The 19,910-nt window shown below is 61.1% G+C and overlaps 1 protein-coding gene across 8 annotated transcripts in view; it reads right to left on the bottom strand.

The window, feature by feature from the left end:
* Positions 1 to 18,900, bottom strand: part of CTNND1 (catenin delta 1) — a 32,833-nt gene extending 13,933 nt beyond the window's left edge. For 4 of the 8 annotated variants that reach the window (XM_052810798.1, XM_052810799.1, XM_052810796.1 and 1 more), the window contains exons 1-5: positions 18,630 to 18,899; positions 2,953 to 3,071; positions 1,812 to 2,131; positions 591 to 662; positions 148 to 306 (exon numbers count right to left, since the gene is read on the bottom strand). In XM_052810798.1, coding sequence (XP_052666758.1) covers positions 148 to 306; positions 591 to 662; positions 1,812 to 2,006 — 426 coding nt within the window. In that variant the 5' untranslated portion in view covers positions 2,007 to 2,131; positions 2,953 to 3,071; positions 18,630 to 18,899. Of the gene's footprint in view, positions 1 to 147; positions 307 to 590; positions 663 to 1,811; positions 2,132 to 2,765; positions 2,833 to 2,952; positions 3,072 to 18,629 lie in introns of all 8 variants that reach the window. The other 4 variants (XM_052810795.1, XM_052810794.1, XM_052810793.1 and 1 more) reach the window with 4 other exon arrangements.
* Between the last annotated feature and the right edge of the window lie 1,010 nt (positions 18,901 to 19,910).

The following is a 19,910-nucleotide window of genomic DNA, read 5'->3' as shown; positions in this document are numbered from 1 at the left end:
CCCTAGATTATCCTTCCAGCCTAGCACCTTACTCCAAGCAGATTTCACACCCCATTTCAGCTCACAGCACAGCACAGCTCCAAGCACCCCAGCCAACATGGTCCCTGGCCAGAGCCCTGTCCCTCCATGCTCTCCCCAGGCCTGTACCGTGGTCTCTGTACGCCGGGTTGTCCCATCGTCTGATGTCTCCACAGACACAACTGACATGGCCCCTTCTGGGTCCTCCTCCATGGTGTACGTCTCCTCCACGATCTGGCCCGGGTCCTGCATCCTGGGGATTGTGCTGTACAAGAGGTGGCTGTGGTCCTGAAGGGAGCAAGGGACAGGCAGTCAGCCCCCCCACCGCCAACAGGAGCCTCCCTGGAGTCAGCTAGTCCAGAGATCTCACCTCTCAGGGAGCCCTGACATCCTCTTGCACAGGAGGGGGTATCAACAACCCCACACCCAAAGCTCCTTCAAGCCAGAGAGGCCACATTAGAAACACAAGTTCCCCCCTCTCCCAGCTATGGTGGGGACACTGGAGCCTTGCCCCCTGCACACCCCACCAGGCAAGCAGGCTGCCCACAGCCAGAGGCCTCAGCTGCCCTTACCTGTGGCCCGTTGAGCTTCAGATCTGGGTATTTCTGCCTTTCCAGGTCAGCATCGCCCAAGAAACGGCCGTTCTGAAAGACACAGCATCACAGCAGGCCTGTTACTAGACTGATCTCCCACTGCTGGGATCCCATATAGCCATCCCCCCCTTCCCTGCCAGGCCCCAAGCAGGCCATCTCCTGCATCTGACAGAGGCACCCAATGTACACCCCATGTGTCACTCCCAGGAGAGCAGCACACTCCTCGGGGGTGTGACATGCAGCAAACCACCCCCCATTCCAGCCTGGGGAAGAGTTGGAGGACACACCATTCAGCCCCACTCCAGACATCCCAGCTCTCCCACAGTGCCCACACACTCTTGATGGAATGGCCGAGACCCCTCCCTGCTCCCCAGCACAGCCCTGGAGACCTTCCACATCTTCTGACACAGGAGCTACAACTGACATCCCAGAGGCCCCCCAGAACTGCAAGGGAACAGCGTGGATGCTCGGCGGCTGACTGCAGAGTGCTACCATTTGATTCTTGTGCTCCTCCCTCTCCCCACCCCTTCCTTCTCCCTGACCCACACATCTCTCCTAGCACCACCACCACCACCTTCCACAGCCAGAAAGGCACCTGCCTCCTGCACACCACCACACACCAGCCCTCTGAGCACCCCTCTCCAAAACAGAGCCTGGGAAAGCGAGAACAGGAGAGAGACCTCAAGCCAAGACAGACGAAACCACATTTCCAGCCCTGTAGAGAAAAGGGCTTTCTCCCAGCCCTGGTTTGGCTGTTTGGGTGATAGACCGAGACTCCAGGGACTTGCCCATTGTCACACAAGTGAGACACACACACTCCCCCACAGCTATAGACCAACCCCTGCACTTCGGCCACCTTCCAAGAAGCTGAGTGGAATGGGGAGCAAAGGTGCCCAGGTACTGAATACAGACAGCCTCCAACCTTCACAAAACCAAACCAGAGCTGACCTGGTAGCAAGACCCTCCATGCTGGCTCCTTCTCCCCAGAAGACTCTGGCTGCCGAAGTAGGTTTGCACATCCCCAGATCACTTTCAGCACCATCAGTGTTACAAGACTGGCCTAGCCCTGCTCCACCTCACATATCCAAGGAGAGCCAAAGGAAAGCCCCCGGGCCCGGGGCTGCCCCCACCGAGGCAGGACTGACACAGACAGGGGCTCTGGGAGCCTCCGCACCCACCTCTGCCAAGGGGGTTTTTTACCTGGTGCCGCCGGGTGAGCGTGCCGTTGGCCAAGCCCGGGCTGGCGTCCTGTGGGGAGACCCGGACTCGTTCCAGCTGGGCTGAGACATGGCGCCGTTCCTCCTCGAGCGCCCGGGTCAACTTCTCGAACTGTGCCTCCTGCTCCTTGACAGAGGCAAGGATGCTGGCGGTCGACTCCACTTCTGAGTCGTCCATGGGTGATGGGTGCCCAGGACGGGCAGGGCAGGGGCGGAGGGCACAGGGACGCACAAGCAGAGGCGGCTCGGTGTCAATGTGAGGGGAAGAAAACTGACCCAGAAGGGCAGGAGCCCTTCTCTTCACTGCACAAGATTTGGAGGAGGAAAGGAGGAGAGAAGAGCGGTCAGAAGAGACTGATTTCATTAAGACAGATTCTCAGAACAAGAAAAAAATTATCTTATGGCATTAGCGCCCATTCCCACCCACCACCAGAGAGCTGGCAAGAGGGTCTCAAGAGCAGCACAGCCCCAGGCATGACTCAGATGCTTCCTTGCCCCAGCATTTAAGCTTGGAGAAGTGGCACTTTGGGGGCAGAAGGTCCTTCCCCATCACACCAAACAGCTGGGGTTCAGCCAGGTTCAGAAGAGCTGCTGTGTGCTGAGGTTCCCTCTTCCCACAAGGGCCCCCCTCAGGCTGCAGGAAAACTTCCCCTACAAGGAAAAGCTGCCCGCAGGCAGTAGCAGGAGGGGAGGGCATGTCCCTGGGGCAGAAGAGGGGACACTCTCCCACAGAATAAGTGACCCACATCCCATTATTTCCTCCAGGGAAGGGCTGAGGGAGAGGGCTGTGTCACTTATCTGCTTCCTCCACCCCAGTGTGACAAGAGGTGGGGAGACAGCCCCAGCTCCACAGCTCCTTCCTACCCAGGAAAGGGGATTAAGTGGGACAGGATCCCCCTAAAGGGGGATGAGCGCTTTGACTGCTGCCAAAACTCACCACCCTCCAGGTTCTCACCAGGGCTCTCAAGGCTGCAGCAACCCCAGGAGATCCTCAGTTCACAGATCTAGGGACAGGCATTGGCTTGGACCCTTCTTCCAACATCCCCTCCCAAAGGAGAACAGTGATCAAGCACACCACAATCAACATATTTTGATAGAGAAAGGCAATATTCTTCCATACAGACCTGTTAGAGGAGGAAGTTCAGGTTTGATTGGCAAAGGCACGGGACAGCCACGTCTAGACGCAGAGAGTCATGGGAGAAATAGCCCAGCCACCACAGTGAGGAAGCAGGAGGGAAGAGAGCTGCAGGGACAGCAGGACAGGAGGTCAAAAATCACACAAGTAAACTCAAAATGGAAGGCAGGGCAGGCCACAGACTGGAGAAATGGGCTCCTCTCTCCCACCTCCTCTTCTCCAAGAGATGGAGCAGTGTCTGGAGAGGGCCAGTGGGGTGGCAAATGCAGCACTGTTCCCACAGCAGCCCCCAGCTCCACGGAGACCCCAGCATCTCCGACCGTTCCCCACTGACAGGGGAATGGCACAGGCAGAGAGGAGAGGCAAGGGCTCAGCCCTCCGCCCCCCTCCCAGCCCAGCCTAGTCCCAGCAAGCCCGTCAAAGGTTTTCCCAAACCTGTGCTGTCATGGCAGGCATGTGGGGACTCGTTCAAGCCAAGCAGCAGCACAGAAACTGCTTTCCCACGGTCTCCAGCATCAGCTCTGCCCACTCCCCCACTGCCACCGCCCCAGTGTGGCTGTAACAGCGACCTGGGACTGACAGCATGGGCAGCATCAGCCCTCCACAGAGCCCTGTCCCATCCACCTCCCACAGACAGCCCCACGCTCCCTGGCAGCCCTACCCCTCCAGTCCCAGCCTGCAGCAGATGCTGGTTCAGAGGAGCTCAGAGCAGGGCTTTTTGGTTTTTTTATTAATTTCCCACACTATCTCAAGTGTATCCAGATCAAACGCTTCCTGAAATGCCTCCCCCACTCCCAAGTCCACTCCTCCCTGTGACTCTGCCCCCCCAAAGCTTCCCTCGGACACAGGCAGCCCTGGCGCTTATCAGACACTGTGGCACCACCATGACTGAACCCAGCAAAGCAGGGTGGATTTTTTCCAAGTGCTTTGGAAGCCGCCTGCAGCACATTTGAACATCTGGTCACCACCACCCTGTAATCTGCCTTCATCAAAAAAAAAAAATCCAGTTCTTCTACTCGTGCCCATGTGGTGCCCAGCAAGAGATGAAGCCATGGCACGCACACACTCGCTCCAGCTCTCAGCACCCTACCCCAGCCCAACGTGGGCCGGGATGCTCGATGGCCAGTCCACACCCCAGGAGGAACACAGCCTACCACTCTTGGCTCAGGAGTCCAAGCAAGCTTTCAGAGGCTCCCAGACATGACTCCTGGCTCATGCATGCAGCTTTCCACTCCTCCCACCTTGCAACAGGTGTGCCCTAGGGCTTTTTTCAACAGATCGACTCCCCAATCCTTGTATGGAAATACAGGAAGGAACGGCGCTGACCCTTGCTGCTCCGAGGTCCCACCTGCCCCACAGATTTGCAACAGAGATCCTCTGAAGGAGAGACTTGGTGCCTCCCAGAATGGTGCTGACACATCCCAACTCTCACCCTTGAGTCAAACACTCCCCATCTTCGGTGGGCATCCACCCACTTCAAGCAGGGACACAGATCCTCCACCTTCTGTGACTCACTGAAGGCCACTGCCAGTCCACACTGACATGAAGCAGGTCTGCAGGACCCAGCTCCACAGAGTCCTATTGCAGGGAGGCTGCTGCGGCCAGCCAGGTGCTGGGGAAAAGCAGCCTGCACCACTGACCTAGTCCCTCTCCCCCAAGAAAGGAGGCACATCTCCTTGCCACATCCCAGACTTCTCCAGCAGGTCAGAGCATGGTCCTACCACTCAGATACCCCACACCACTGGAGCATCCAAAACCCCAGCCAGAAGCCCCACTGGCTTGTCGGAATTTGTTTCTAGAGCAGTATTTCACTAAGCCCTTCTAAAGAGAGGAACAGCCCCCCTACAGAGAAGGGATCCTCCATGACATGGCCTTGCCCAAGTAGCTGTGCTGCTGTGTAACAGCTCCCCAGCCTGCCCTCGATTATCTCTACACAGAAGAGGCAGACTTTTGGAGTGCACGAGGATGGAGCCAACATGCTGGCTTCAAGGAGGGATTTAGCTGAGACCCTGCTCTTGTGAACTGGCTCACTTGCTTGCAAGCAGCCTCAGTTCCGAGCAGCGAACACAGACCAGCAGGGTTACATAGAGGAGAGACAGCAAACCCAGCAGATTCCTCCAGCCCTACGTGGCTGCCAGGCAGGCCCCGCACAGCCAGCAACGCCTCCCCAGCCCCGGGTCCCCACCTCTGCACGTCCCCTGGGAACGCCGCCCAGAGAACATGGAAGCTAACAATGAAACTTGCAGGGCCTTCAAGGGCCTCAGATAAGGGGCCAGAGCAGCTGTGAGGCTGTTTCCTTCCCGTCCCTTCCACAGGGAGTAAACACAACGGCAGGGGGAAGGAACAGGACAGATCCCTCACCCACCAGCTCTCCTTGTGCCCTCGCACTCACAAATGCCCCTCCACCCCATGCAGGAGGAGGTATGGGGGGGGGGGGGACGGGGACGACACACAGTGTCGTGTGTGTGTGTGTCCCCCTTTCCCTTTTGGGCCACCAGGTCAGAGCAGAAAGCCTCAGGGAGAGGAAGCTGCCAAGGGGCTTTCAGGGAGCCCATCACATCAGGGCAGCTGGAGGAGGGGCTGGGCTGTGGTCCCAGCCTGGTTGGAGCCCATGGCTCTGCAGACCCATTGACACTGACCAGCTGATGTTCAGGAGTAGCCACCCGAGGGTCTCGCCACAGGATCAGGCGATGTTAAACAGTGGCGTGGTGACTCTTGAGCATCTGGAGCCTGCTCTGCATGCATGGTTGTCACTCCTGCCCTGAACAGCAGGCATGGCTCCATCATGGGCAAGAGGTGCCAGCAGAACAGGGTACCCGCTGCCTGAGTGGGCTATCCCAGCTCTCCTCCTGGGGTCTTCGCCATTAGGACACACCACCTCCCTCTGCTCTCATTCCAGCCATCTAGTCTTCATCGATCCAGGATTAAAGACATAATTACCAAGAGGCAGTGCCAGGTCCAGAGAGGTTAGCAAGCACTGTCCCCAGCTCTCCCCGCAGACACATGCTAGCGTCATCCCAGGTTGGAGCACAGCCCTTCCCTTACAGCTGGCTAACACACAAACCCCAAACAGCCACTCAGCCTTATGCCCTCCCAGCTGTGGAGAATCTGCCCCAGATCCCTCCCACAGTGGCTCACACACCAGCATTTCAGGGACAGGGGCTTCCTGGGCACTGCACAGCACCTCACCACCTCCTGATGCTAGCTCAGGGTGCCAGTCACCTTCAAAGCAAGACAGGGAGGGGAGGGAAGATGAGAGCCTCAGCTCCACAGCCTGATCGCACCAGCCAGCAAGCTGCTTGTGACAGCTCAGAGCCAAGTACGCAGGATCCCACAAGGGTGAAATTCTAGGGATCGCTTTGTGCCCATTCCCCCCTCCTCCCCAGCCTCTGAAGATACAACTACAGAGCATTTTTCCAAAGCCAGACCCTGACCATCTTTGAGGACGGCTGCATTAAAGCCTTTTCATCATGAGAGGCACTTGCTGACACACCCGTTACTTAAAAACCCCAGCAAGCCAAAAATATTTCGGCTGGCTCAGTACAGGGCAACACAAAAAGTCTAAAGACAAAATACACCCTAGAGCAACTTCTGCCCCAGGGCAAAAGAAGAACCAGAGCACTTCCCCTGTGGCTATCAGTAAGAGGGGACCCCCAGGGACCAAGGCAGCTTCGCAGAAAGCTTTACATCCCAATCCCTCTGGCCTTCTCTCTCAACTTCCTGGCACCAGCACATTCCTGTGCCACTGCACCCAGAGGTCCTGAAGCCAGAGCTGGTCCACCAGAGAGACATCCAACATGCAGTGCCTTCGGAGAAGAGCCTCCTTGCCGGCAGGGAGGCATCCACAAGCTAATTTGTATGCACAGAGCTTCCCCTTGGCAGGTACCCACCGCAACGTTCCTGGTTGGACTAAAGACTTGGTAGTAGCCAAAAGGACACCCTAAACCATGACCAAGCCCTCCAGAGCTCTTCCACTGGGGGCAGCTTTGACATGGCACGTTTTTCCAAAACCCCTTGCCCCTGTTTCTCTGCAGGACTGCCTTCCCCCAGAACAAATACTTTGCCTGGAAAAATAATTTCCAGGGCCAAACCACAGCCGTACCCACCTAGAGCTCACCTGCACTCACCTCTGCCAGAGCGATGGAGATCAAGCCTTGAAGGCTCCCCACAAGGAGTGCTTCCCTGTCAGCCACAGAAAGATTAACCCCGGGGCCCAGACCGAGCCAGCAGATGGGGAATTGTGCACCACAGGCCAGGGAGAATGGACAAGATCTAGCAGATAAGACACAGGCAGGAGGCTTGACAGGCAGCACCCACAGCAGTGCAGGGGATCTCGAGCACACAGCCCTCTTCTTGGGTCTTTCCAAGGACCTGCTCCAGCCCCCTGCTCTGCACCCCGAGACCCCAGAGAGCTACCACCCAATGGTCCTGGGTTCCCTAAAGCTAAGGCCACTCCCTCAGCATGGAGGATTTGGGGCAAAGTTCAACCCAAGCACCTACAAAGCCAGAAACCACCTCCGCCACATCAGCCCTGCCCCAGCTCCCTGCTAAGCAACACACCAGGTGCTCACTCCCAACAGCTCTCTGCCACCAGGAAGGGGGGGGGGGGGGGGGGGGACAGAGTCACATCAGCTCTGACTGCCAAGTCCCAGCCCTCCCCGCAGCTTTACTGCTTGTTTGTGTCCCCCAGGCACCTCTTAAGCAAGTGGCAAGGTTTGTCGCCACAGCTGGACACCCCTCGCAGCCCCCCTCGCTGCTGTGAGGCATGAGCAAAGCAGCCCTTCTCCTCCAGCTCATCACCACCAGCCATGATCAGAGGCAGGAAGGACGCAGCCCCTAACCCAGGCTGGCTGAGCCCCTGCAGGGACACCAGCAGCTCCAGGCTCCCAGGCCAGATCCACCTGCCAGACTGACAAGAAGGGATGCACTGCCTGAGGAACTTGCTCCTGCTCAACACAGTCCCCAGCACCGACTATACAAGAAAGCCAGCAACATCACTCAAATAATTCGCTTTGCCCTATCAATTTGAGGGACTCTGAGGAGAGCCAGCTGGCTGCCCACCCTTCAAAAGCAAACATCAACAGCTCTCAGCACCAGACCCCCCCCATCCTCGAGAGAGGAAGCAACAAATTCTCCTGGTTCCAGTTGCCTATCATGATGCACTCAGGAAAAACAGACCCCATCAATAATTCAAGCCTGCAATTGTCCAAGCATTTGCAGTGCATTACACTTGCTTGCTCTGCACAGGTTCACAGCCCTGCTAATTCACCACAGGCTTCTGGTCAGTCTCAATTAGCTAAAAAATAAATGAGCCAGCATTTCTGGCATCCTTCCACCCCCCCTGAGCGCAGGGTCCAGGCTCACACATCAGTCCTTAGACCTCAGCCTGCCCAAGGCAGCAAGCACTAACACTAGCCAAGGCACAGCAAACCAGCAAGGTACTGGGCAGAGACCCCATGGGCCCAAGCTCATCCCCATCTTGTCTGCTTCTGCGTTCAGTTCAGGAGGACACAACAGCCCTCAGGCCACTGGGGAAGCAGGACAGTTGATGGTGGGCAGTAGCTCGCACGTCCCTGTGTGGGTGATGGGAAGTTTTGGCACAGCTGTTTCTCTCCCACCACCCTAGAGGCAGCAACATGCCCACACCCCACGCTGCCAGCTCCCACCGCACCAGGGAGGGACCCACCTGCCTGGGCAGATGCGACCTCGCTTCCAGGTTGTGCAAGCCACCTTGCCCACGCTCCCCAGCCTGCTCTGCCCAAGCCCTGCCAGACCCCACTCTAGGGGAGAGGCTCTCCCATCTCCTGCAGACGGTTTCAGCTGCCTTCTCAGCCCCCAGCCCCGCTGCAAAGGGCTCTCCCCCGAGGCAGGTTACAGAGCGCAGGCACAATGGACTTTGGACGGGCGGGCGCCCAGCTGGCCCTCCCCGGGCAGGAAAGAGCTGCTCCCGCAGGCAGGTCAGACACCACCTTGGGGACCTACCTGCCCCAGCCCAGCCCCACCTTCCTCAGGGAAGCCATGCCCAAGGTGCCCGGCCCCAGCAAGAGCCGGGTGGGTGAACCACCAGGAGCAGCCGCCTCGGGCAGCAGCGGGAAGGTTGCCACTCGCCTCCGCCCGTCGTGCCCAACTGGTTGGACCAGCAGCAGGATCGCCACCTGGTCTACCTCGCCTGCCACCCCCAGCAGCAGGGACGAAGGCCCCGTAGCTCCATTGGAAAGCCTCCCTCCAGAAAAGGGAGTTACCTGTGGAGATGCAAGCAGGGACGCGGCACCGCACCTTATAAGGGAGCGGGCCCGCAGCCAGCAGAGGACGATAAGGAGAGAGAGATAAGGGGCAGGGTGGGGCCGCGCTGCCGGCCGGAGGGGAGGAAGCAGGCGTGTGTGTCGTTCCCCCCAGCAAGGGCAGGGGGCTCAAGAATGCATAATAGCAGACGGGTCTGGACACAGCTGGGGGTTGCGAAACACGGTGGGCGATCCCCTGGGGAAGGGGCCTGGCCCTGGCCTGGCTGAGGTCACCGGATCGGTGCTGTTTGCCACCCTGGCTGGATGAAGGGAGAGGCGGCCGAGCGGGGCCAGCAGGAGAAAGGAGCAGCGTGGGGTCGGCCACAGAGAGCAAGGCTTGTTCTGCTGGTATGCCAGCAATCCGGCTGCGGGGCAGCTGTCCTCCCGGGCATGCAAGGGGGACCACTGGCCCCTCTCCTGAGCACAGCCGGGACAGCACAGGAGGAGTTCCTTCCCTCCAGGCAGGCCGGGAGAGCTGCCGACCCTCTACGCCGGCCACAGAAGCGCTGGCTGCTCTGCTGGCTGGAGGGAGCAGCCGGCACCACAGCAAGTGGAAGGGAGACCGAGCTTCCCTCAGTGCTTTCAGAGAGCAGAGGACAAGCATCCCTCCCAGCAGGAAGGCAGCCAAGTCGCTGGGCTCCAGGCAGAGACACTGTCCACCCACAATCCCCAAGTGGGATGGCCACAGAGCTGGAGCCTTCTTGCCAGCAACATCCTGCCGCATCCAGCTGCCCTAGGATGCCCCAACAGCCCCGCTCCCACTGGGTACCGCTGCATGCATCCCCCCACCCTGGGGACAGCAGCAAGGCAAGGGTCCCTGCCACCCCTCCGCACCAAGCAAGGGCCAGCCCCACAGATCGCACCCCCAGCCCCCGGGCCCAGGAGATTCACATGTTGGGAGCCCTTCAGCAGCACAAAGGCGGCTCTCTCCTCTCTGTGGGAATTTGCAGCTGAGCGCTCGGCAGGGACAAAGGGATTTCACAGGCACATCCCCAGCCGGCCGGCCTCCCTCCCCCCGGCGTTCCCGCTTCCTGTCACAGTAGCACCAGACCTCAGGGGCGCAGCAGCAAACAAACACCCAGCGCCGGATTCTGGGAACCGGGCCAGAGCATTCCCGGGGCAGGCCGCGCTCCGGCAGCCAGCAGGCTCCTGCTTCACCCAGGCGGCTCCTGGGCCCCGCGGGGGGGGGGGGGGGGGGGGGGGGGAGGGAGCAGCCCCCCGGCTCTGCCACCCCGAGGAGCAGCAGGTGAGCCGCAGGATAGCAGGGCAGCTCCCCGGCTCCTTGCTGCGCCCACGGAATGGCAGCCACCCTGATGGGGGACATGAGATGTCCCTGCGCCTGCAGGGCTCGGCTGGAGCCCCGGCATTGTGCTGAAGGTCAGTGCTGCCCCCCGGCTCCAGCCACGCCAGCGTCCCTGCCCTTCACCCGTCTCTCCCCCCACCCACCACCGGGCTGAACTTTCCCATTCAGCTGCCTCTCTCCCACAGCGAAAACAAACACCAGCCCAGCTCTGCAGAGATAAGGGCTGTGCTAGCAGAGCCCAGAGAGCAAAGTCCCCCTCAATTAAATCCGAGGCTGCAGCACCACAGGAGCTGCCTCCCCCACCACCCCAAGCCCAAGCAGAGGGATGAGGGCATGGCAGATGGGGTGAAGCAGCTGCAGCACCCTGGCCCACGGGCACATTTGGCTCTTCAAGGGCTCACATCTGCTGCTGGCTGGCCCCAAGCAGAGGGGCCACAGCCCAGTGGCCAGCATTCCCAGTAAGGGCAGCCTCCCTCCATCAGGCCATGGGCATAAGTGTGCGCAGCTACCTGCCACCCTGAACAGCCCCTGCCGGCAGAGCCTGGGATGCAGAGCAGCAAGACGACTCAGTGCCAGCCCACCACCCAGACACATGGATTTGGGCCCCCTTCCCCAGCACAGAGCCCTCACCGCAGCCCCGCATCCCCCTTCCCAGAGAAGCCACTTGAGATCATTTCCTCTCCCGACACCTGCAGCCAGGCTGGGCCCCAGGGCCTAGCCCCAACGCCTAGCCCCAACTCGGCTGCAGTTACTCTGCTCCGACCAGTGCACAAAGGCACAAGGGACTGGAAGCATAGTGGGAATCACGCCACCAGCAGTATGGGAACCGCACCACTGGGCTCATCTGGAGAGCAGGGAGAGCACCCAACCCAGGAGGCCAGCCTGCGTTATCCACCCTCCCCGCAAGGAGCATTCAAGTCACCAAGGAACCACGACCAGGAATATGGAGAAGGGCAGGAGCCCAGGGCTGCCCACCCATCCCAGCAACCCCACGCAGGGTCTCCTTGCCCCCACTCCCCCCCAGCCCATGGGAGACCAGGACACCCCGGAGGCAGACAGGGTGCCCTTCCCTCTGCCAGACAAGCCACACACCCCTCCCCAGGCTGAGCAAACAGGCAGAGGGCAAAGTAGTCTTCAGTGCAGGAGCGGCAAGGAGGGAATTGCCGAGATTAAGCTAAACTGCCCTTGCAGGGGCTGCCCGAGGGAGCCGCCCAGAAGAAGCCGGACCCCCCCGCCCACCCCTTGCCCCGGCCACCCCAGACTCCCCAAGCAGGTAGGGCAGCCGGCAGGCTGAGTCACAGCGCGAAATCACCCAGCGGCCAGGCTGAAAACCCCAGCTCCATTCAGCATGACCTCATCAGGTGCCCTGCTCTCTAATTGCATGTGTGTCTGCACTCGGAGACAACTTCGAGGCCCCTGCCAAGAGGAGTAATGAGTGGGTGAAGGAAAGCCACCAGGGAAGCATCAGGAAGAGCCAGGGACTGAATCACGGCTGGGGGTGGGGAAGGGGGCTGCTTCCCTGCCGATGGGCTGTGGCAAGGTGACGGCGAGTCCCCCACAGTGCTCTAAGTCCCCTTAGTGCCCATGGCTGGGCAAGGTGCACAGACAGGCTGGCATGAGCCAGCGCTCACACACAGCAGCAAGGGACAAACAAGACAGCAGGCCAGGCCATGCTCAGAGAGGTGGCAAGACTTCATCCCACCCCTACCCCCTGCCCAAATTGTTTGCCGGTGCCAGATCTGTTTGCAAGTGCTCCCCCAACGTGCTTGCTGAGAAGCGCTTCCCAGGTTCCTGCGCAAGCCGAAGGGAAGGAAACCTGTGTTTCCTGGTCAGACGGGACATGACATCGTGACTTCCCTTTCCTGTAAGCTTCTAAACACGACGTCCTGCCAAGGGCCACTCCCCACCTCCCCCGGCCTGCATGCAGATGCCCTGGAACCAGGCTGGGAACACCAGGCACAGCCACCACCACCACCAGCCCAGCCTCGGCCAGCTATGCCAGCCAGGAGGCTGGCACAGTCCACCCAGGAGACCAGACACCCGGCCAGCTTGCTGAAAGCGTCCTGCCTCCGGGGAAGACATACGAGGGCTCCTTGTCCATGGTGGTATTGCATTTCTGTCCAGGGCTGGGAGTATCCTACAAGCAGAGGGTGGAAGATGCTGTTTTCCAACCCCATGAGGACATGGCTGTGCCCACCACGCCCTAGAGATGGGCTTGTTATCTGCAGAGCTGAGGAGGCACTAACACCATCACTCCAGCACAACAGCTGCTCGCCAAGACCGCAAGCGAGCACACACTGCCGCTCTCCAGCCTTCCCTCGCACACCTCGTCTGCTTGTCTGCGCAACTCCACCAGCCAGCGGGCACACACAAACAGGGCCACCCAATACTTTGTGGTGTTCCCAAGTCTCCCGGAGGCAGGATGGGGACATCCCTGGGAAGCCGAACCACGAGCCCCCCTCATGGCATAAGACTGCTGCCGCAGCTTTGTTCCCTGGGCCCATGTACCTGCCCTGCCCAGGGCAGCTCCTCTTGCTACCAAAGGAAGGAGAATAGAGAAGGGAAGTGGTTTTCCACCCAAGCCAGCTGCTGGAGACAGACACTGGGCAGAGATCAAGGGAGAGCAGGTTTCTCCATTTGCCACACCAGTGTGCTCTGGAGGGGAGCTGCAGGGCCCTGGGTGATCCCTCCTGCAGGTAAAAGTAGAGGGGGGGGGCGTGAGGGGGGGAAAGAGAGAGAAGCAGAGAGGAAGGAGGGCTACAAAGCCAGCCTGGAACAGGCACCCTCCCCACATCAGAGAGGATTTCTCCCAGAAGCACCCCCAGGCTGGCTGTCCCCCTCCTCCCCCATCAGACCCCGGTTAGCAGGAGGCAGGATGACATCTCTCTCCCCCCAGAGCGAGTCAGCCTGCCCGCAGCCGGAGCCAGGCATGGCAAGCAGCACTGCGTGCAGCAACACGCTCGCAAGAATGTGTTACTCCACTGGGCAAGGGGCCTGCCAGCAGCATGCAAACACGACCGGTGACCCACCCTTCCAGGTCGGAAAAACTCGTCTTTGCAGTTCGACACACTCCCTCCCACCCACTGCAGCTACCCACATGCGCAAGCTGCCCAGCACCACCATCTCCCCTTTCCTACTGGGCCAGGAGAGGAGCTGGGAGCACCAGTGGGGAAGCAGCTGAGGGGTCTGGGAGCTCTTCTCAGAAAAGACCAGCCTGAGCACCACGCAAGACAGAGGCGAGAGGAAAACACGTCAGCTGAGGACAGCAAGATGGCTTCCTCCTCCTGGCCAGGGTGGGAATCAGTTCTCCAAAGTCATCTACTCTGAGGCTATCCAACTCCCACACTGGTCCACCTGGCTCCCAGGAGGCAGCCCCAGGTTATCGCTCTCCTACCCAAGAGGGGCTTCTGCAACTGCAAAAGCTGCATGAAATGACAGACGAGAGCAACTCAAGGAGGTGCTTCTGCAGTTGCAAAAGCCTCGTGAGGTGAGAAGGGAGAGCGACTCCTCTTGCTGCCTACTCCCCCCCATGTCCCGGCTGCTTTCCACCCCCACACGGCACAAGCTGCCCTCCTCTGCACTGCCAGCTCTCAAGGAAGCAGCAGAGGCAGGTAAGGCTCACGCTGCTTCCAGGTTTCTCGCACCCAGGAGGGGCCGGCAGCAGGAAGCCGATGAACTTTGAGCAGCATTTGCTGTAATTGGGGCCAACGCCCAGAGGAACAGGAGCAGTCAGGGCTGGGATGGAGGCACAACAGCAGCTCCAGCCCTCACCCATGTGAACCCAGCACGCTGCTGCCACCAAAGCCAGCCCACCCAGGGCCAGGCCAGAAAGGGATGCCCTCATACCAACCCTGGAGCCCCAGATGTTTAAAAAGCGCTCCCAGGACTGCACCACCACCCCGGCCAGGCTATAGGAGAGTTGTTCCCAGGGCTCACCCCCCTACCCCGACTTGCCCAGACCCTTCCCTGCTTCTGTTGGAAAGCCAGTCACTCCTGGCCTGGTCGAGCACCCCACGAAGACTGTTTTGCTAAGCGTTGCAGCCAGCTGGGATGCCTATATGCCTACCGACACCCCAGCAGCTCCTCTACAGCCTCAGAGCCACCCCCACCTTCTGCCACACCAAAAGGCCAGGGCTATGGTTTCACAAAAGAAATCCTGCTCTCCCATCAGCACAAACATCTGGGCAATTAACTGTTAAAATTAAATGTATGGGTGAAGTGCTCAGCCTGGATCAGGTCCCCAGGCCCATGCTGGCACAAGCATTTTTGCAGTAAGAGCTCTGCAGCGCAAAGTCACCGTGGACCTGCAGCACAAGGTTAGGGACACTGGGACGAGCTCCCAGGCATCCACTGCTCCTCTGTCACTGCCGGGAAGCTCACCTTCCTGGAGGCAGAGGAAGCTGGCATGGAGGCTGCCTGCAGGGCAGCTGAGACTGTTCATTCCCACCTCAGTCCAAGGCCCGCGCACGCCAGGCATCCCACTGCCAACCTCTGACTTACAGCTGCTTGCTGCTCTGGGCTGGAAAAAGTGGATGAAAGCAAAGGTGACAGGCACCCCGGTTAAGGGTTCACCCATCCTGGCACCAGACCTCACAGCTTGTGCTCCTTAGTCACCGGTTTGCCCCCACACCCAGCAGCCACCGCATCTCACCCCTCCACATTGTGCGGTTTTCATATGGGCCACAATGAGGAAGCCGTATCCCTCGTGGGGAAAACTCCCACTTCCTCCACAGGGAAACGGGGACAGGGAGCAGTACTACAGGAGGATCACACAGCACCCACTGCCACCCCAAAGCCCACTCAAAAGGCTGAGGTCACACAGGAACATGACAGCAAATTAATTCACAGGTCAGCCCCTGTGTGTGCAGCAGCCACTGAACAGGGCAAGCTCGGGGACAGGCACGCCTGTGCTGAACCAGCAGCAGGCAACGCAACACCAGCAGCCTTCCTGGGTGGGAAGGAAGGCAGATTAGCAACAAGCACAAGACAGGCAGGAGCCAGACAGACTCATCAGCCTGCTTCTGGGAGTTTCCAGTACAAGAACTGGCTCCAACAAACAGTTTCCCCCCCACCAAACAGCCACCTCACTTGTTAAGAAGCAAAGAGAAGGTTGTGGCCATCTCGGGGAACTCAAGGACTTTGGTCCAGAGCCCGTAAATCCAGCCCCTTTCCAACAGCCTCACGCCGAGACACATTCCTGCACTCCGTGCCAGAGGACAACCTCCTCCACCGGCCAAGCCCTGTGTCACACACAGAAGAGCCGCCTGAATCACCCAACAGGTTTGGGTTTTGTCACTGCATCCAGGCAACACCTGTTTCCTTTTATGGACCCAAACCAGCTCCACAGTTCTGCTTCTCACTGTCAGCAAGGCAGGGATGGGGGAAAACAACCACACTGTAGAGACCTGGATTTTTAGAGCCAGGAGGAGAGCTCTGTACCTCCCTGGAGACAGTACCACCACAGTCTTGGGAAAGGGCTCCATCCTTGCCAGCAGTAAATAAGAGACAGTTACGACGGGTTCTTGGGAAGAGAAACCAATAGATTTAACCAGCGCTCTCCCCTAAGGTCACAGACACTGGTAAGCTATTTTGAGAAGCCAACAGCCTTCCAGGCATGGTCCAAGCTATGCTATTATTTTCTGGATGTCCTAAAGCCACCCCTAGTGTAGATACAATGGACCAATGTCTTATCTCCATGCCAGATGCTGGAGGAGGGAAGAGATGAGAGGCAATCCAGGGACAGAGATGCTGGCTGCATGGTCTGGGCTGGACCATTCATCTGACTCCCAGCCCATCTTTAGGGAAGGGATGGCCTCAAGGGTTCCTCAACCACAAAGATCGGGGCCTGACCTCCGAGTCAGAAGGGAGGAGGCTCACCCCTCTGCAGCAGCCCAGCACACTCCACTAAGCGAGCGCTTTCATCCTCCCACCCCTTCCAGGAAGGCTCCACGCAAGATTCCAGCGAATGCTGCACATCGTGAAGGACAGTTGTTTGCATGCAACAGAGTCCCAGCCAAGTTCAGTCAAGTAGAAGGAGAAAAGCTTTTTAAAAACTGCCTTTTTTTTTTTTCTTTAAAGTGCACAAGTAAACACCAACAGGTAAGAGAACCTGCCTCAAGAAAATGCTGGGAGCAGGATGGAGCAGGCAAGGTAACCATGGGGAAGGCTAACAATTCCCTGGCTCAGGCTCTTCCCAGCACAGGGCTTCCCACGGAGCTGGGGGACTCTGCCCCACTCCTCTGGCAGGAGCCCCAGCAGGCTCTGCAGATCCATCATGCACAGGAGCATGTGCTGCGGGCATCGGAGACAGGAGCCTGTGAGTTGCCAGCCAGTCGCTCACCCCCACCTCACCACATCCAGGAGAGCTTCTGAGAGGAGGAAGAGCAAGGCACAGAAATAGAAGCTTCAAACACAAGCTGCGACCACTGACTACAGGATTCCCAGCAGGCCTAGGTCCTGGAAGTGCTGCACTTTCCCTGTCCCTGCAAAGCTGAGGACAAGCCTGTTCTCAATTCCACACCAAGAACTGGGCAGCAGAGTCCAAAAGCATCCGCACAGCGCAGGGGGAACATCAGGCGGAACTGCAGGCAGCTGTAGTTAGATACCACCACAACACTCCACACGCCCAGGCAGTCCCACACGCACCCAGACGATCCTCCCCACCCAGCTCACCAGCAGCTGAGCAGAAGCCTGCGCAAGGCTGGGTGCCACAGCCCTGCGACAGGAACCTTCAGCCCTGCCACGGGTTCCTGGCTGGGGGAAGGACAGCCCAGGCGTCCCAGATAACGCCCCGTTACCCCCATTGTCACCAGCTCCATGGAAGAGCCTGGGCACCAAGCCCTTGCTGGAGAGGGAGGCACCTCTCTCTAACAATCAGAGGAAGCTTTGTTGTCCAGGCTCCCTCACTCAAAGCCCAGGGGCATAACGGAGGTGCCCCGCTTCCCTTCTGCGAGGCCGGCTGCGCCTCGCAGATGCCAGAAGCCCTCACAACAGAGGGCCAGCCACCCAAACTTCCACCCAAATTTACCCCAAGCTAAGCCTCCTCTCTCCAGCGCTCCAGGGAGGATCCGGAGCGCCCACGTTGCAAGAGAAGGCAACACCGCAGAAAGTCCCCGACTCCTCACACGAAAGGCGCTGGGCAGCCGAGCTGCTGCTAAATGACAGTGCGGCCAACGGGAGCTTAAGAACCAGCAGCCGGACGAGCCCGGAGCCCGCGGCCTGACGCGGCAGGGTCGTGCCTCCCCCGGGAGCGTTCCCGTGTCACTTGTTAGCTGCGACTCCGGCGGACGGGTCTGTCGGGTTGTTTTTGAGCTCAGAGCTTGTTCCGTGACAGGGACCTGCCGCGGGAGGAGGGGGAGCTGCCTGCTCCACCCGCACACTTGACCGGCCCCGGGCACACCGGCCCTTCCCCGCCAGAACAAAGGCGCAGGCAAATTAGACACCGGGGGGGGGGGGGGGGGGGGGGGTGTAAAAGCCTGTCCTCAGCCGGGCAGGGCCGAGACCGGGCGGCCGGGACGGGGCCGCCCCACAGCTGCCGCCGGGAGGCAGAGCCGGAGACCCGGGCCGCGGCCCGGCAGAGACCCCGCGGAGGGGCCGAGCGCCGCCCCCCCCCCCCCTCCCCGCACAAAGGGAGCGAGGGGAGCGGGGGGGGGCCCTGCCGGTGCCGGCCGCGGGAAGCTGGCACACGGGCTGCCTTTGTTCCGGGCGGGGAGAGCAGCGGAGGCGGCGGGCCGGCACCGGGCGGGGAGCGGGGCGGCCGTCCGGCCCAGCCGCCTTTGTGTAGCTCCCCGCGGGCTCCCGGAGGACCGGGCCCCGCCGGCGCCCCCCCCAGGGCCGGGCCCCGCCACCCCGGCCGGTCCCCGCGGGGCGCGGCCCCGCCTGGCACCCGGCTCCCGGGCAGCGACGGGCCGGCGGGGGCCCGGCACCAACCGGCCCCGCCGGGACAGCACAGCCGGGCCCCGGCCCCCCCCCCCGCCTCCCGCCGCGGGGGCGTGCGGCGCCCGGCAGGCGCCGGACCGCACCGGCTCCCCTCCCCCCCTCCCCCGAGCAGGCGGCGGCGGGGACGCCGAGAGCGGGACTCACCGTGGCCGGGATCCTCGGCGGGGGGGGGGGGGGGGGGGGGCGGCGAGGCGGCGGTCCCGCCCCGCGGCGGCGGCACGGCCGCCCGGCCCGCTCCGCGGGGAGCCGCGGCGGCGGCGAGGCGAGGCGCCCGGTAAGGGGCGTCAGCTGCGGGCGGCGGCCCGGGCCCCCGCCGGGCTGAGCGGTGCCGGTGCGGGTGGGAGCGGAGCAGTCCGGGAGGGTCGGGCCGGGCCTGGCCGCGCCGTGCGCCCCGCGCCGCTCCCGCACCTAAAATGGAAGTTGCTCCGGCGGGGCGGGGGCGGGGCGGGGCGGGGCGGGGGCTCCGCCCCCTGGCGTCAGCGCGACCGGCGCCAATGGCGGGCAGAGCTCAGCGGCGCCCGGCCCGCCAATGGCGCCCGACGCTGAGGGCGGGGGCGGGAGGAGGGAGCCGCGGAGAGGGGCCGTGCTGGTGGGGTCTGTGTCCCGTGGGGTCTGTGCCCTGTGGGGTCTGTCCCCGTGGCATCTGTCCTGTGGGGTCTCTCCCCCATGGGGTCTGTCCGGTGGGATCTGTCCCCCGTGGGGTCTATCCCGTGGGATCTGTCCCAGTAGGGTCTATCTCCTGTGGGCTCTGTCCCAGTGGAATCTGTCCCGATGGGATGTGTCCCGTGTGGGGTCTGTCCCCTGTGGGATCTGTCACTGGTGTGGTCTGTCCTGTGGGATCTGTCCCCCGTGGGGGCTGTCTCCGTGGTGTCTGTCCCAGTGGGCTCTGTCCCCTGTGGGCTCTGTCCCAGTGGGATCTGTCCCCTCTGGGGTCTCTCCTGTGGGGTGTGTCCCAGTGGGGTCTGTTTCCCGTGGGGTCTGTCCTGGTGGGATCTGTCCCCTGTGAGTTCTGTCCCCTGTGGGGTCTGTCACTGGTGGGGTCTGTCCCCGTGGGGGCTGCCCCAGGGGGTGCATGTTCCCCAAGCGGGGGTCTACCCTCAGGCGGGATCCACCTCGGGGGAGAGGATCTGCCGTGGGGGGATCCTGTCCCGGGAGGGGATGAGCTGCTCCCCAGAGAGCGGGGTGTGCCGCTGGGGGTGGTGGGGTGAGGGGCTCTCTGGGGACAGCACAGCCCCCCCCCCCCCCCGGCCTGTCCCCCTGGAGTGGGGGGAGATGTGTTACCCCCTCCAGGGTGAAATTTACCCAGAATCAGGACTCTGGGGCAGGACCCACCCGGGGGGTCACCTCGCCCCTCTGGCTCTAGGGAGCCGGTGCTGGTTGGAGCCCCCCAACACCCATCCTGGGGGAGCACCAGGAGCCCTGCAA

The sequence above is a fragment of the Harpia harpyja genome, chromosome 16 (assembly GCF_026419915.1).
Source record: "Harpia harpyja isolate bHarHar1 chromosome 16, bHarHar1 primary haplotype, whole genome shotgun sequence".
NCBI lineage: Eukaryota > Metazoa > Chordata > Aves > Accipitriformes > Accipitridae > Harpia > Harpia harpyja.
The sequence above is the reverse complement of the archived record's forward strand: the minus strand, read 5'-3'. Positions and strand labels throughout refer to the sequence as shown.